General features: G+C 45.1%; 1 protein-coding gene across 2 annotated transcripts in view; it reads left to right on the top strand.

Moving 5' to 3' along the window:
• LOC129700944 (uncharacterized) overlaps positions 1 to 15,716 on the top strand; it is a 66,655-nt gene that overhangs the window by 16,663 nt on the left and 34,276 nt on the right. For both annotated transcript variants that reach the window (XM_055641796.1, XM_055641797.1), the window contains exons 2-3: positions 3,311 to 3,488; positions 7,390 to 7,526. In XM_055641796.1, the coding sequence (XP_055497771.1) occupies positions 3,311 to 3,488; positions 7,390 to 7,526 (315 nt within the window). The remainder of the gene's footprint in view (positions 1 to 3,310; positions 3,489 to 7,389; positions 7,527 to 15,716) is intronic.

The raw sequence follows: 15,716 nt of genomic DNA, 5'->3' as shown, positions 1-15,716 counted from the left end.
TTTAAATTCAAATTTTAGCACAGGAAGAAAGTAGTGGACAAATGAATGAATAAATCCTTATATTGTTGATATTAATTTATTTTGTTTTGTTATTTATTCAATTCTGATGACAAAGACAATAACATCGTTCATAATGGTTTCTAAATTGTTAATAAGATGTTCAGCCAGGTGACGCAGGCATTCCGTGGAAACTAAGTCAACCTTGAGAACCGTGAGCTCATCACATTCATAAGGATGTTGTTCATTAGATGCATGTGGTGCACGAGAGAGAGTGTTGGCAACGAGCATGTCCTTTCCTTTTTTTGTAAAGGGTTCTGAAGTCGAACCGCGGGAGCCACATCATCATGCACTGCAAGCGTGCAGGTGCTGCGTGGATAGGTTTGTTCAGGATGGTTACAAGTGGTTGGTGATTGGTTTCGACTGTGAAAGTGTTCCCAAAGATGAAATCCTTAAATTTTGAGCAAGCGAAGACCGCAGTTAGCAGCTCTTTCTTGATATGGGCATAGCGCTGTTCGGTGTCTGTCATGGTGTGGGAGGCATACGATACAGGTAGTACAATCCCTTTGGCAGATGTTTGAAGGCAGGCTGCATCCAAACCGTATTGTGAGGCATCACAGGTTATCGTGACAGGTCGCTTCAGATTGAAGCATGTCAGGGTAGGAGCACTGGCCAGCTGTAGTTTTAAAAAGTCAAATACCTGTTGGTGTTGCTGGTGCCAGGTCCATTCAGTGTCCTTGCAGGTGAGCTGTCTCAGTGTTGAACTGAGTTCACAGAGATTTGGTATGAACTTCCCCAGATATTTCACCATACCCAGAAATCATTGTAGGCTGAACACAACGACAGGTGCAGGCATTTCTCTGATGGCTGCAATTTTCTTCAGGTCTGGCTTCAGACCATCGCAAGTGAATAAGTGTCCAACATAGGTGACCTCTGAAACGCAGAAATTGCATTTCTTGGGGTTGAACGTGCGGCAGGCATGCACAGCTTGTTCAAGGGTTAGGTCAGCATTCCGTAGTAGCTCAGTCTTTAGCTTTTGATCAGTCGTGCCACTGACAAGTTTGTCTCGAATTAACTCATTAGACATATACCCGAAGCGGCATCGCTGAGCCATATATTTAAAATCCTGATTAACTTGTTGAACAATTTATCTGTGATTTGAAGTATATGGCTCAGCGCATGATATTTTTCAGCTTGGCCAGCAGAAGCCTTTCAAGGGTCTTCATGACTACAGAGGTCAGTGCGACGAGCTTTAAGACCAGTAATCCTTGCCTTTTTGGGCAAAGGGACAATAGTGGAGACATTGAAGCAGGCAGGGACAGTATGGGTTTGCAGGGACTGGTAATTTGCTGGGAATTGGAGGGCAAATAGACTTTTACTATTCTCAAACTCTCAACGTTTCAGCAGCTTCATTCAGAATTTATGGTGATTGTGCGCTGAGAATTGCTGCTGGAGGAATTCAGTGGTCTGGCAGCATCCGTGGAGGGAAATGAACAAACATCGTTTCGGGTCAGGACATTTCATTTCTGAATATTGTGTCAAGTTTTAATTGCCTTGCACATTTTATATTATATAAGCTCTGAAGAAGATTCAGAGGAAGAGCAAAATAATGATATTCAGTTCAATATAGGGGGAAGTTAGATATAGAAAGTGATGAAAGAGGTGGGTGTTTAAAAACAAACAAACACAGCATTCATATTATACAGTACAGAGCAATATGATGATAATGGATATAAATTATCCATGGTAAAAAATTGATTAAATATGTGCCAATTCCCTTTCTGAAAAGACTCCAAAAATGATCTGTTTATTGTGATATGCTTATTAATTGTATACTTTGAAAGAAATTTAAACCAGCTGTAAAATAGGTAAAATATTAAGATCATTATGGCATTGGGGCCTCTTTGATCACTGTAGTGGAGTGTTTAATTTTGATAATCAACAGTAGAATTCTTACTTCTGCAGCTTTCAACTAAGCAGGCCCATAAATACAAAACACACAGATAAGTATAATAAAATAATCAATAAATCAATAACTGTAATACGGGTGCCAAAAACATAGTCTGTCATGCAACCAAAGACACAGTCCATTGAAGTTCATTGCTGCTGATGTTAGTGTTGTGTTGTGTTCAAGAGCCTGATTTGCTTTGCTAATGGAATCAAGGGATATGTGAAAAAAGCAGGAACGAGGTACTGATTTTGGATGATCAGCCATGATCATATTGAATGGCGTTGCTGGCTCGAATGGCCTACTCCTGCACCTATTTTCTATGTTTCTGATTGTTGCTATTCATGAACCTGTCTAGTCTTTAAAACAATTTTTAGGTACCTGAACCTCCTTCCAGATTTCCCGATGGGTGGAGTGAATTGGCCAGGGTCATGTGGGTCTTTAATGTTGGCTGAGTTTTTGAGGCAACATCTCCTATAGATCCCAATGTTGTGAAGGTCAGTACATGTGATGGACCAGACAATGTCTACCATGCTCTAATTTATTTAGCTCCTGGGCATTCAAGTTATCAAACCAGGTGGTGACACGGTGGGTCAGTACACTACTTGCCACACATGTGTAAAGGTTTAATAGAATATTCGTTGATATACCAAATCCCCTCAATCTTTAAAGGTAGTAGAGGCATTGATGAGCTTTGTTAGTGTTTGGATCAATCTGCTTGGCCCGGGACATATTCAGAGATTTGCATGCTTAGGAACTTGAAGATATTGTCTCTCTCCACCCCCTTACCATCAATGAAGACTGGTCCTTGGATACTTGGCTTACCCATCGTGTTGTTGGTCATCAATCAGCTCCTTAGTCTTGCTAAATTTGAGACCACGACTATTGTTCTAGCACCATTTAGTCAGAATCTCTCTTTTGTACTCATCATTACTGTTGTATCACATGCAATGACAGCGATATTGTCAGTGAATGTAAAGATGGTGTTTCGGCTGTGACTGGCTACACAATCATGAGTATAGAGAGTAGAGCAGGGGACTAACGCACAACCTTGAGGTGCTCCTGCGTGTTGGTGATGATTATCAAGGAGGAAGCAGTGTTGCTAATTCGTACTGATTGTGATCCGCTTCTGAGACTTCTCTGAGATTGATAAAAAGTTTGGAGAAGATTGTGCTGAACGCCAAGCTGTAGTCATTGATCAACAACCCTGACAGAGGTTATTTGCTCCAAAGCATGTTTGTCATTATCTGTTCCTTTCAAAGCTTTTTTCAAATTATATGTTCTGCAATTATAATGTGGGATAAAGTATTTATTTTGCTGTACAAATATTTAAAAGTATTCCCGCATCTGATATTTTCTTTCCAGACTTGTTTCAAAATGAAGGTGCTGCCCTGTTTAAAGTTGTGTCTTTTGACACACCAACAGGTGTTACACTTGCAATTACCTTTGCAAGCAAAGTGAAAAGTAACTACGAAATTGATTGGAATGCTGTGCAGCAGGAACACAAGAAACGGGTTCTAACATCAGTTATTGAACAATGCAAGTAAGTCTTAAGAGGGAAAAAAAATAATTCAAATAGAAGAGAGGTATCCCATGTGTCATAGTGAATTCAAACATTACATTTAGTTTCTGAAAACAGGTTTGCCACATATACCAATGGTTGTAATTAATATAATGAAATGAAAATAATTTAATTGCCATATTCAAAGATAATAAATAAAGTTACCTCATTATAAAAGTAATCTTGGTTGTGCATTAATTACACCTAACCTATTGAAATTCCTCATTGTCTATTGAAAGAATGCAAAACGTAAATATGCTGTGAAACTTAATATGGGTGAATTTTATATTTTGTCTGAAGGGCTTTGAGAATCAGCTAATATTCATGCATAAAATTAACATTTTGGAGATGATATTGATTTTAGGAAGTTAGTGACAATACCTGTTGTTTATTGAAATACGTTTAATCTTTTTTTTAAAAGGTAAATTTAGTACGTTTTTATATATTTTTACATATTATTACGAACATTGCTCTTTTTGATTAGAGCATTCTCCTCGAGCTTTTGGCATTTTTCCAAAGGTTACAATTAAAATATGCTTGTGGGCCACCTTGAACCACTTATTGCTGGTGAAGATAATCTTATGGAAAGGAATTCCAAGATTTTGACCAAGGAATGATGAAATGAAAAGCAATATACTTCCAAATAAGAATTGTGTGTGGCGTGGAGATTAATTTGTGAGTGGTGACATTCTCTTCCGCCTGCTGCCTTTTAGTGATGAGTTTGGGAGGCCTTGTCAAAGAAGCAGAGGTGAATTGGAATGCATTTTCTACGTTGCACACACTACAGCCTTAGTATTTGATGATGGAGACAGTGAGCGTTCAAAGTGGTGGAAGAATGAAGCGTGTATCATTGTATGGATGACATTGAATTTGAGTATCCTTGAAGTTGATCGAAACCATGCATATCCCATTGTTTTAACTGGGATCAGGATGTTGCTAGCAAATCCATATTTATTCCTTAATTGCTCCTGAGAAGTTAGCAGTGAGCTTAGATGTCTGAAGCCCTGATGATCATTCTCCCACAATAGTGTAAGGTAGATGGATCCAAGGATTGGATAAAAGAATAACAATTTTATTTCTGTCAGTTTCAAGGTCAGTTTATTGTTGCATGTACCAATTAAGGTACAGTGAAATTTGAGTTACCATACAGCCATACTAAATGAAAAGCGACAAGATACCCAACCACATAAAAGTTAACATAAACATCCATCACAGTGGATTCCGTATCCCTCACTGTGATGGAAGGCAAAAAGTTCAATCTTTTTCCTCTTGTTCTCCCGCGGTTGGGGTAGTTAAACCATCCATAGTCGGGGTGATCGAAACTCCCGCGTCGGGCCGGTTGAAACTGTCTCCGCGGCATGGAGCTCCCGAGTTGGCCTCTTCTTACCACAGACCGCGGGCTTCTCGATGTTAAAGTTTGGTGTGCAACTTGGAGGGGACCTGCAGGTCATAATGTTGCATCTCTTTCCTATTCTACATTTTTTAGAGGGGTCAAAAGATGGATCAGGAGGAATTTTAGCTGCAGATAATGTAATTTCTGAACTATTCCCATTGCCACATTATTTATGATTTAGTCCAGTTAAGTTTCTAATCAATAGTCACCATCCCAGGATTTAGATAGTGAGGGAAGTTATGAGAATTCTTCAGTCTATTAAAAAGGAGCAGATATACTCTATCTTGTTGGAAATGGTTATTACATTAATGTTACTTTATAAAAGCTCATACCCAAATGTTGCAGGAATGCCTAATTATCTGAAAAAGTGTTGCTCTAATTAAATGCTTTGCATTCATCAGCAAAATTCCCTTGTTCTGACTATGGAAGGAATGGAATGTCATAGAACCAGCCAAAATAATTTGCTCTTTTGAGACAGACCGGAGGAACTGCTGCTGTGATGAATCCGAGCAAATTGTCTTCTAACAGTCATCTCCCTTTATACTACATTTGGCACCAACCTCAGTAAAAAGATTTTTCTCAAATTTACAAAACATTTTGATGTCTCCTGTGACAAAATACGTCCTTAATGAAAATCTAAATCCTTTTCATTACTCTCAAATTCATTTATTTTGTCCATGAGGACTTGAGCTGTTTGGTCTTGGGGGAACTCAAACTGAGCATCTCTGAACAGATAATTGATGAGGAAGTAAAACTTTAAAGCACTGTCAGTGACATCTTCATCAGCATGCTTATAATTGAAAATGTAGTGATTATGAGCTAAATATTCACCTTTGACGTTTCCTGCTCAGTTTGGATAGAATGTAGTTGGACAATTTTCCACATGGTTAGATAGATTCCAGTGTTGCAGTTGAATCAGATATGATGTAAAATAGTTTTTTTCTGAAAAGGGAACTTGGATCAATTAGATCAAGCAATGGTACATCTTCTGCAACACTGACCTCTCTTAATTTTGTGTGGGGTTGGGGGGGGGGGGGGGGTGTTAACATTCAAACCAGCTGAAGTGGGAGGAAGAAAACACAATGCAATTTTAATTTACAAAATATGTGCATCTCAGAGAGGGCCATTTGTTATCCATCTTTGCTGCCCTTGGGAAGGTGTTGATGATCTGCCACTATTGAGTATCTGCTGTCCTTCGGGTGACAATTCCACAGCATTTTTGTACAGGGAGTTTCAAAATTTAGTCTGAGTGATGTGGTCATGGTCACAAGTTGAAGATGAGTTATTGACATACCCTAGGCATGAAACCACAAATAAATGTTGTCAATGCTTCATCTTGCATGCAGTTGGAGGAAGTGAACATTTAGCACTTGCACTCAATCCTCAGACTACTCATTCATAATCTACAGCAATGATTTGAATACAGGACTAAATTACTCAATGTCATAATTTTTTAGATGATATAAAATAGTGAATACAGCGAATACCAACATATAAACACAAGTAGAAATTAGGTAATAACTTTTGTTGTAAGACGAGAAACCTCATCTGTGGATCAGAAAATAAACCTTGTCATGTTTTGAGGAACACAATGGAACTAATCATCGGAAATTGGAAATCAAGGACTTGGGAAAATCTTTAGAAATAACTGCCCGCAGTCATCAGTGAAATTCAAAGAGCTAATATCATGGGATTTATTTCTGAGGACATTGAATTCATGTTCAACTTGCACAGCATTCTATTTGGTCATGTATTGGTGTACAATGCAGTGTTTTAATCTTTATACTAAAAATACACTGTAAAATAAAGATTTTAACGTTTTGCTGGAATGGTACCTTGGAGGTTATCACAATTATAAACAAGTTAGAATGGTTTCCTTTTCGAAAGAAGGCAAGAGAAGCCCACCGGAAGCCCATAGATGAATTAATTGAGCAGATAAAAAATTCAAGAGTAAGACTTAATTTGGTTGGACTGGATCAGGACAAAGATTGGTGCAAAACAATTGAATAAATAATATATTATCTTATCTTATAAAGGGATGCAATAAGGACAAAGGTTATTTACATTGGAATTATTATCTATGATTTGTGGATTTTGGTTTTGGAATCATCCCCAAGAGAATTGGAATTATTGTCAAGCCAGCATTTACTGTTTTTATATCAGATTTTCAGCATCTGCAATATATTTGTTTTTTCTAAAATTAAAAAAAATTGAAATACTAGATAACAGTTGGGTAACATGGAACTAGTGAACGGGTGATTGATGGTCGACGTGGACGGTGGGCCGAATAATCTGTTTCTACGCTGTATTCTAAACTTAACTAAACTAGTTGCAGAATTACATATTTTGTAAACATTTGTTAATGCATGAGATTTTAGGGCTGTTTATTACATTTTACTGCTGTTTAATAATTAGATATTGATTAGTGCTCTGAAGGGGGACAGCAGCAAACACGAAAACATTATAATTAGCACGTTTCCTTATTTATAGGGATAAACTATGGTGCAATGCACCAACAGCTCCATATAATTTTGTTGAAGTAATTCTACAAAACCTTGATGAAAGTAAAAAATTTGTTAAAATTGTTAACATTGAACCACTTAAGAATCGAGGATATGATTCTTCAGGTAAGATGATCTCACTTTATTTTCAACCTAGATCGTGGTATATCATCAAACTGTAAGTGCATAAACTATTTTTAAGCAACAATGTTATATTTATGTTAAATGCGTGTCTTGAAATTCCTTTTTGTAGAATTGGGTTACCTGTGCATGAGCAATTTAAGATAATGACAAATAAGTTCCACTACATTCAAATGGATATATTGGATGGATGTGTATTGCAGAGTAACTGTCATGGGGCCCCATGTTGTAAATTTCTGTAACGCCTGTGGAATAAAGCCTGGGTATGAGTCAGGAAAGACATTAAGTGTTGGGGAGGGTTATCCATGAGAAGCACTGAGAACCTGGAAGGGAGGCTGTACTGACAATTGAGATGTAAAAGAGGTTTGGACAATTTCTTTCTGGCCTCATATTGACAGATTGGGAAGGGAAGGCATCTTCCATGAGGATTGAAGCTGGGAGGGTAGATCTCCAACAGTGAATAAGCGTGGCTGAAAGGGTGGAGATTGGTGTGCCCTCAAGAAGGAGTAAAGTTGGTATCTGTCATATCCTTGCTGAGTGCTTATTCAACTTATTAATGAAGTTACTAAACCTGAAAAAAACCTTTAGATGCTGGAAATCATAAATAAAAACTGAAAATATTGAATATCGGAAAGGTTCAGTAAGTGAAGTTCAAGTTACTAAATGGTCCATGTTAGAAGGAACCGTTACATTTAATTTGAACAGAGCAAAACCATCTTTCCAAAGTGCAAAGCCTTGTTAAACGGCATTCCACTCTCACAACTTTTCCAAAATAAATGTAACAGCTACTTGTATCAATAGTGCATTTATAAAGTAGTAAAATGTTCCATGGTTCACACAGAGAGTGGTGAATCTTTGGAATTCTCTGCCACAGAAGGTAGTTGAGGCCAGTTCATTGGCTATATTTAAGAGGGAGTTAGATGTGGCCCTTGTGGCTAAAGGGATGGAGGTATGGTATGGAGAGAAGGCAGGTACAGGATACTGATTGGATGATCAGCCATGATCATATTGAATGGCGGTGCAGACTCGAAGGGCCGAATGGCCTACTCCTGCACCTATTTTCTATGTTTCTATGGTATTTCTCAGGAGTGAATGGAAGCTAAATATGCATTTTCACATACAGTAGGCATGAGATTTCTACGGCTAGTGCTCAGCTCCGCTTGTGTAGAGTAGCAGTTTTCCTCTGTCCCCTAGGCCTACCGTACTTGGCAAACCCATGAATGATAATGGGAATACATTGCATCCATCTAGTCTATGACTTGTTACAGTGTTAAAATATAAGAATTGTTTAATTTGAAAAAAAAATGCATTCAAGAGTCTGATTCAATCAGGTAAAATGTGTTATTGTAAGGTATAATTTTTTTAAAAAAGTATAAATTAAGGGTAAACATGCAAGGAAATTGTGTCATTTCAAGGTATATTTATCAAAAAATTATCAAAAATGCCCTGTGTAAAGGATATTTCTCTCTAATTAAACAATCCAGGAACAGGTATCATGTTACAAGTAGGTGTAATATAGAATATTTTCAATATGACAAGTGTAAACAAGCAAGTTGGTGTCATTTAAGGTATGATTATCACAAATTTTCTTTGTAAATTAAGAAGTGACAAGCAAGTAAAAATTTTAATTTTAAGGTACAATAAAAAAATTACAGGATAAATTAAGGGTAAACAAAGTAAGACAAGAAAACTCTCATTTCAAGGTACGATTATCAAAACATTTCTGCATTATGGGGGCGCTGCCCCCTTTTACCCCACCAGCGGTGTTGCCCCTTGGAACCCTACCAGTGGTGCTGCCCCTTGGACTCCATCTTTCTTCCTCTTTTTTATGTTTTTTTCCTGACTCATGCCTGATACAGGGAAATTATGGCAGATGACCAAAACTTTGGATATAGTCATACAGCACAGACATCCCCTTCGGCAAAACTCACTCATGCCATCAAAGATCCCCCATCTAAGCTAATCCCATTTGTTCGCATGTGGCTTATATTCCTCTTTACCGTTCCTATCCATGTACCTGCCCAAGTATCTTTTAAATGTTGTTATATTACTTCTTCTGCCTAAAGTTGTTTTTTAAGGGGTAAACAACTGAAGCATAGCTGCATGCTGTTGCACAACTAAAAGTTTTTTGCATAAGAACTTAGAATTTGTGAATCAACATTTTAGATGGTTGAATTGTTCTAATTGAAGGTGTGAGGTCAAACAAAGTGTTTCTGCAGCATTGCAGCTCCCGAAGAGCACAGTGGTTGTCATTCATAAATGGAAGAACTTTGGAACCACCAGGATTCTTCATAGAGCTGGCCGCCCGGCCAAACTGAGCAATCGGGGGAGAAGGGCCTTGGTCAGGGAGGTGACCAAGTACCCGATGGTCACTCTGACAGAGCTCCAGAGTTCCTTTGTGGAGATGGGAGAACCTTCCAGAAGGACAACTATATCTGCAGCACCCCACCAATCAGGCCTATATGGTAGAGTGGCCAGACGGAAACCACTACCCAGTAAAAGACACATGACAGTCCTCTTGGAGTTTGCCAAAAGGCACTTAAAGGAATCTCAGACCATGAGAAACAAGATTCTCTGCTCTGATGAAACCAAGATTAAATTATTTGGCCTGAATGCCAAGCGTCACGTCTGGAGGAAACCAGGCACCGCTCATCACCTGGCCAATACCATACATGGTGGTGAAGGATGGTGGTGGCAGCATCACGCTGTGGGGATGTTTTTCAGCGACAGGAACTGGGAGAATAGTCAGGATCGAGGGAAAGATGAGCGGAACAAAGTACAGAGAGATCCTTGATGAAAACCTGCTCCTGAGTGTTCTGGACCTCAAACTAGGGCAGAGAGAGGTTCACTTTCTAACAGGACAATGACCCTAAGCACACAGCCAAGACAATGCATGAGTGGCTTTGTGACAAGTCTGTGAATGTCCTTGAGTGGCCCACTTGAACCCTACTTGAACCCGATCGAACATCTCTGGAGGGACCTGAAAATAGTTGTGCAATGACGCTTCCCATCCAACCTGACATAGCAGAGAAGAATGGGAGAAATTATCCAAATACAGGTGTGCCAAGCTTGTAGCGTCATACCCCTAAAGACTTGAGGCTGCAATTGCTGCCAAAGGTGCTTCGACAAAGTACTGAGTACTGATTACTTATGTAAATGTGATATTTCAGTTATTTTTAATTACTTTGCAAACATTTCTAAACACCTGTTTTCACTTTTTTATTATCGGGTATTGATAATGTGTGTTGATTGATAATTTAAAAAAAATAATTTAATTCATTGTAGAATAAGGTTGTAACGTAACAACATGTGGAAAAAGTGGAGGGGTCTGAATATTTTCTGAATGTACTGTATATTCCCATGGATTTAGATGAATTCCTAAACTGAAATCTTCATTGCTGTGCTGATCTTTCTGACAACATTACAAATCTTTTTTTTAAATTAAGTAATACAATATTCAACTTTCATAATTGTCACTAACAATAATTGTTCCCGGGAGACCGCTGGGCGGAACCCAGCAGTCTCCCCTCTCCCCACACCCCCCCCCCCCCCCCCCCCCACCCCCTCGCCCTTGGGGGAACATACCCAGCGGGTCTGCACTTGGTCTAGTATAGATTAAAAACTGGTACTATGACTTAGTGATAAGACAGTTACTGCACTTGCTAACATAATGCCTAACCCAGTTTACGTTTACATTTGAGTCGACATTGCTGGATTCAGCCTACTATTGCAGTTACAGGACATCTACATTCACGTTGAATAGAATAGGGCTCACTGGATGCTGGAATCGGAGTTTGATGTCCAGAATATGTTTTGTTAATGGCTTGCCTAGGAACACACCTAATAGGTTTTGACAGAATAAAGCAGGAAGTAAGCTCTGTCTTATTTTAAACATGATGAAAAATTATTTCCAAAAACATCCTTGACATTCATCTATCTATCTATCTATCTATCTATCTATCTATCTATCTATCTATCTATCTATCTATCTATCTATCTATCTATCTATCTATCTATAAAACTCAAATCCGTCCGCCTGCAGTACGGATCCCTTCCTGCCTTTTGATTCGTTGACGGCTGCTCCTTCCTCAGCTTCCAACACACTTCAAAACAATGTTGCAAGACAGGAACACTGAACTTTTCACTGCTGCAGCAGGCAGGGATTTTTTTTTAAAGAGGCAGGGCAGTGCTGGAATCTTACTTTTGAGAACGGCTTCAGTTCCATTGGAGGAGACGGGTGCATGGTGGAATATTGGGTTGGGGGATCACACCCTTGGGGGAGCAGACCCAACGGGTCTGCACTTGGTCTAGTTAATATATAAAACTCAAATCCATCCATCCGTCTGCAGTACGGATCCCTTCCTGCCTTTTGATTCGTTGACGGCTGCTCCTTCCTATCAGCTTCCAACACACTTCGAAACAAAGTTGCAAGACAGGAACACTGAACTTTTCACTGCTGCAGCAGGCAGGGGAGGTGCAATTGAGGGAGGCAGGGGAGTGCTGGAAACTTACATTTGGCAACAGCTTCAGTTCCATTGGAGGAGACGGGTGCATGGTGGAATATTGGGTTGGGGGAATCACACCATTGGGGGAGCAGACCCAACGGGTCTGCACTTGGTCTAGTATATATATAAAAGTCTGTGGCTGCCGCCTGCCGTCCGGCTGCCAGCTGCCTTTCTTCCTTTTGATTCGCTGCTCCTTCCTGTCAGCTTCCAACACACTTTGAAACAAAGTTGCAAGACAGGAACACTCTGAACTTTTCACCTCAATGGGATATCACAGCAAGTGCTTCAACAGGAGGGGGAGGGCCAATTGGTATTGCAATTGGAACTGCTGCAGCAGGCAGGGAAGGTGCAATTGGAGTTTTTTTTCAATCCACTGCTGAGGGAGGCAGGGGAGTGCTGGAATCTTACTTTTGGGAACAGGTTCAGTTCTGTTGGAGGAGACGGGTGCATGGTGGAATATTGGGTTGGGGGATCACACCATTGGGGGAGCAGACCCAACGGGTCTGCACTTGGTCTAGTCTATATTTAAAACTGTGTGGCTGCCGTTTGCCGTCCGCCGTCCGTCCGGCTGCCTTTCTGCCTTTTGATTCGTTCCATCGTGTGATGTAACAATGCCCAATGCTCACAGATGTCCAATCGGAATGGATCCATTTACATATGCCTTTGCACCAGCCCCAGCCCCAGCCAGATTCCCACCCCACAACCGTGCTTTGGAGGAACAGACCCAATAGACCCAGGTGGTTAGTGTGATGGCGTGCAGCCTGTGTCAAAGCGCTTCATCACGTGTGTGGGAATAGAGAAAGAGGATTGGGGGTGAAAGGGAATGGGGAACAGATGGACTGCCCTTACCCCTCCCCCTTCCACTCTCCCTCTCCACTATTTCCCCTCTCTCTCCCCCCACCCCTCTCCCCCCCCCCTCCACACTCTTACCACTCCCTCTGCTACCACATCCCTCACCCCCCCTTCCCACACCTCTCTCCTCTCCCCCCCCCATCCCTCCCTCTCTCTCCCCCTCCCCCTCCCTCTCTCCTCCCCATCCCTCTCTCCACCTCCTCCACCTCCCTCTCTCCATCTCCCTCCTCACCCCTCTCCATCTCCCTCTCCTCACCCCTCCTCCTCCCCCCTTCTCCTCCCACCCCTTGCTCCTCCCTTCCCTCTCCCCCCCTTCCCTCTCCCACTTCCCACTCCCTCCCAACCCCCTTCCCTCTCTCCCCCCCCCCCCCGCCCGCCCACCCCCCTTCTCTCCCCCATCCCTTTCCCTCTCTACCCCACCCCCTCTCCCCCCCCCTCCCCCCTCCCTCCACACACTTACCCCTCCCTCCCCTACCCCATCTCCCTCCTCCCCCCTCCCTCCCCATCCCTCCCTCCCCTCCCCCCCCCCTCTCTCCCCCTCCCCATCCTCCTCTCCCCCTCTCTCCCCCCTCACCTCTCTCCCTCTCCTCCCCTCCCATCCCCTTTCCCCCCCCCCCCCCCTTCCCTCTCCCCTTCCCTCCCCCCCACCCCCTTCTCTCCCCCCCCCCCCTTCCCTCCCCCCCCCCCCTTTCCCTCTCTCCCTCACCCCTCCCCATTTCCCCCTCCCCACCTTCCCCCCTCCATCCACACTCTCTTCCCCCCCTCTACCCCCTACCCCATCTACCTCCTTGCCTCCCTCCCCCCTCCCCCCACCCCCCCTCCTCTCCCCCTCCCCTCTCTCTCCTCGCCATCCCCCCCCTCTCTCTCCTCTCACTCTCCATCTCCCTCTCCTCACCCCTCCCTCTCCCATCCCTCTCCCACCCCCCTTCTCTCTACCCCCCCCCCCCCTTCCCTCTCTCCCCTTCCCCTACCCCTCTGTCCTTCTTCCACCACTCCCACTACCCCTCCCTTCCTACTCTTCTCCTTCTCTCCCCTTTCACCACCATCCCACTCCCTCCCCCCCCCCCTCTCTCTCCCCCCCCTTCCCCTCTCTCCCCCACCCCTTCCCCAACCGCTCTGTCCCCTCTTCCATCCACTCCCCCTGTCCCCCTCTTCCCTCTTCCCCTCCGCCTACCCCTCCCTCCCTCCGTACTCTTCCCTTCTCTGCCCATCCCTCCCCACTCTCCATCTCCACTATTTCCCTCTCTCTCCCCCTACCCCTCTCTCCCCCCCCCCTCCACCCTCTCTTCTGCCTCCTTCCCCTACCCATCTCTCCCTCCTTCCCCTCACCCCCCTCTCCTCCCTCCTCCCCTCCCCCACTCTCTCTCCCTCCCCCCATACCTCTCCTCCCCTTCCCCCCATCCCTCTCCCCCCCCCCCTCTCCCCCCTCCTTCTCCTCCCCCCTCTCCCCCCCCCCCCCTTCCCTCCCCCCCCCCCCCTCCCCTCCCTCTCTCTCCCATTCTTCCCCTCTCCTCTCCCTCTCTTCCCCCCTCTACCCCCTTTCCCCATCTCCTTCCTTTCTTCCCTCCCCCCTCCACCACCCCCCTCCCCCCCTTCCCTCTCCTCCCCTCCCCTCCCCCACCCCCCTCCCCTCCCCCCACCCCTCTCTCCTTCCCCTCTCCTCTCCCCTCCTCCTTCTTCTCCTCCTCCTCCCCCCCCCCTCCCTCCCTCATCCCCCTCTCCCCCTCCTTCCCTCTCTTTCTCTCTCTCCCTTCTTCCCCCTCTCTCCTTCCCTCCTCTTTCTCCTTCCCTTCATCTCTTTCCCCCTCTCCACCTCCCTCTCTCCTTCCCTCTCTCTCCTTCTCCCCCCCCTCTCTTCCCCCCCCCCCCCCCCCCCCCTCTCTCCCTCCCCCCCCCCTTCCCTCTCTCTCCCCCCCCAACTTTTCCTTCCCCTACCCCTATCTCCCTCTCCCACTACTCTCTCTACCCCCTATCCCCCTCTCCCCCCTCCCTCCCCCCCTCCCCCTCTCCCCTCTCCTCCTCTCTCCCCCTTTCCCCCTCCCTCTCTCCCTCCCCCCTCTCTCCCCTCTCTCTCCGCCACCCCTCTCCCCCCCCATTCTTCCCCCCCCACCCCCTTCTCTCCTCCCCCCTCCTCCACTCTTCCCCCTCTCCCCCCTTCTCCTTCCCTTCCCTCCTCCCCCCCTCCTCCTCCTCCTCCTCCTCCCTCTCCTCCCCTTTCTCCCCTCTTCCCTCCCCCTCCCTCTCCTCTCCCTCTCTCCTCCTTCCCTCCCCCCCCCTTCTCCCTCTCCCCCCTTCCCTCCCCCTCCCTTCCCTCTCTCCCCCCATCCCCTCCCCCCCCCACCCCCTTCCTTCCCCCTTCCCCCTCCCCCCCTCTCCCCCCTCCCCTCCCTCTCCCCTCTTCCCTCCCCCTCCCCCTTCCCTCGTTCCCCTCTCCCCCCCCCCTTTCCCCCCCCCCCCCCCCTTCCCCCTCCTCCACCTCCCCCCCCTCACCCCCTCCCCCCCCTCTACCTCCTCCCTCTCCCCCCCCTCCCCTTCCCCTCTCTCCCTTCCCCTCCTCCCTCCCCTCCCCCCTCTTCCTCTTTTTCCCCCCTCTCCTCCCTCTTCTCCTTCTCCCCCCTCCCCTCCCTCTCCCCCCTCCCTCCCCCCCCCCCCTCCCCTTCCCTCCCCCCTCCCCCTTCCCCCCCCCCCTCCCCTCCCCCTCCTTCCCTCCCCCCCCCCTTTCCCCCCCCCCCCCCCTCCCCCCCCCCCCTCCCCCCCTCTCCCCCTCTCTCCTCCTCTCCCTCTTCCTTTCCATCTCCCCCTCCTTTCTCTCCCTCTT

Source organism: Leucoraja erinacea, chromosome 10 (genome assembly GCF_028641065.1).
Source record: "Leucoraja erinacea ecotype New England chromosome 10, Leri_hhj_1, whole genome shotgun sequence".
Classification (NCBI taxonomy): domain Eukaryota; kingdom Metazoa; phylum Chordata; class Chondrichthyes; order Rajiformes; family Rajidae; genus Leucoraja; species Leucoraja erinaceus.
The sequence above is the reverse complement of the archived record's forward strand: the minus strand, read 5'-3'. Positions and strand labels throughout refer to the sequence as shown.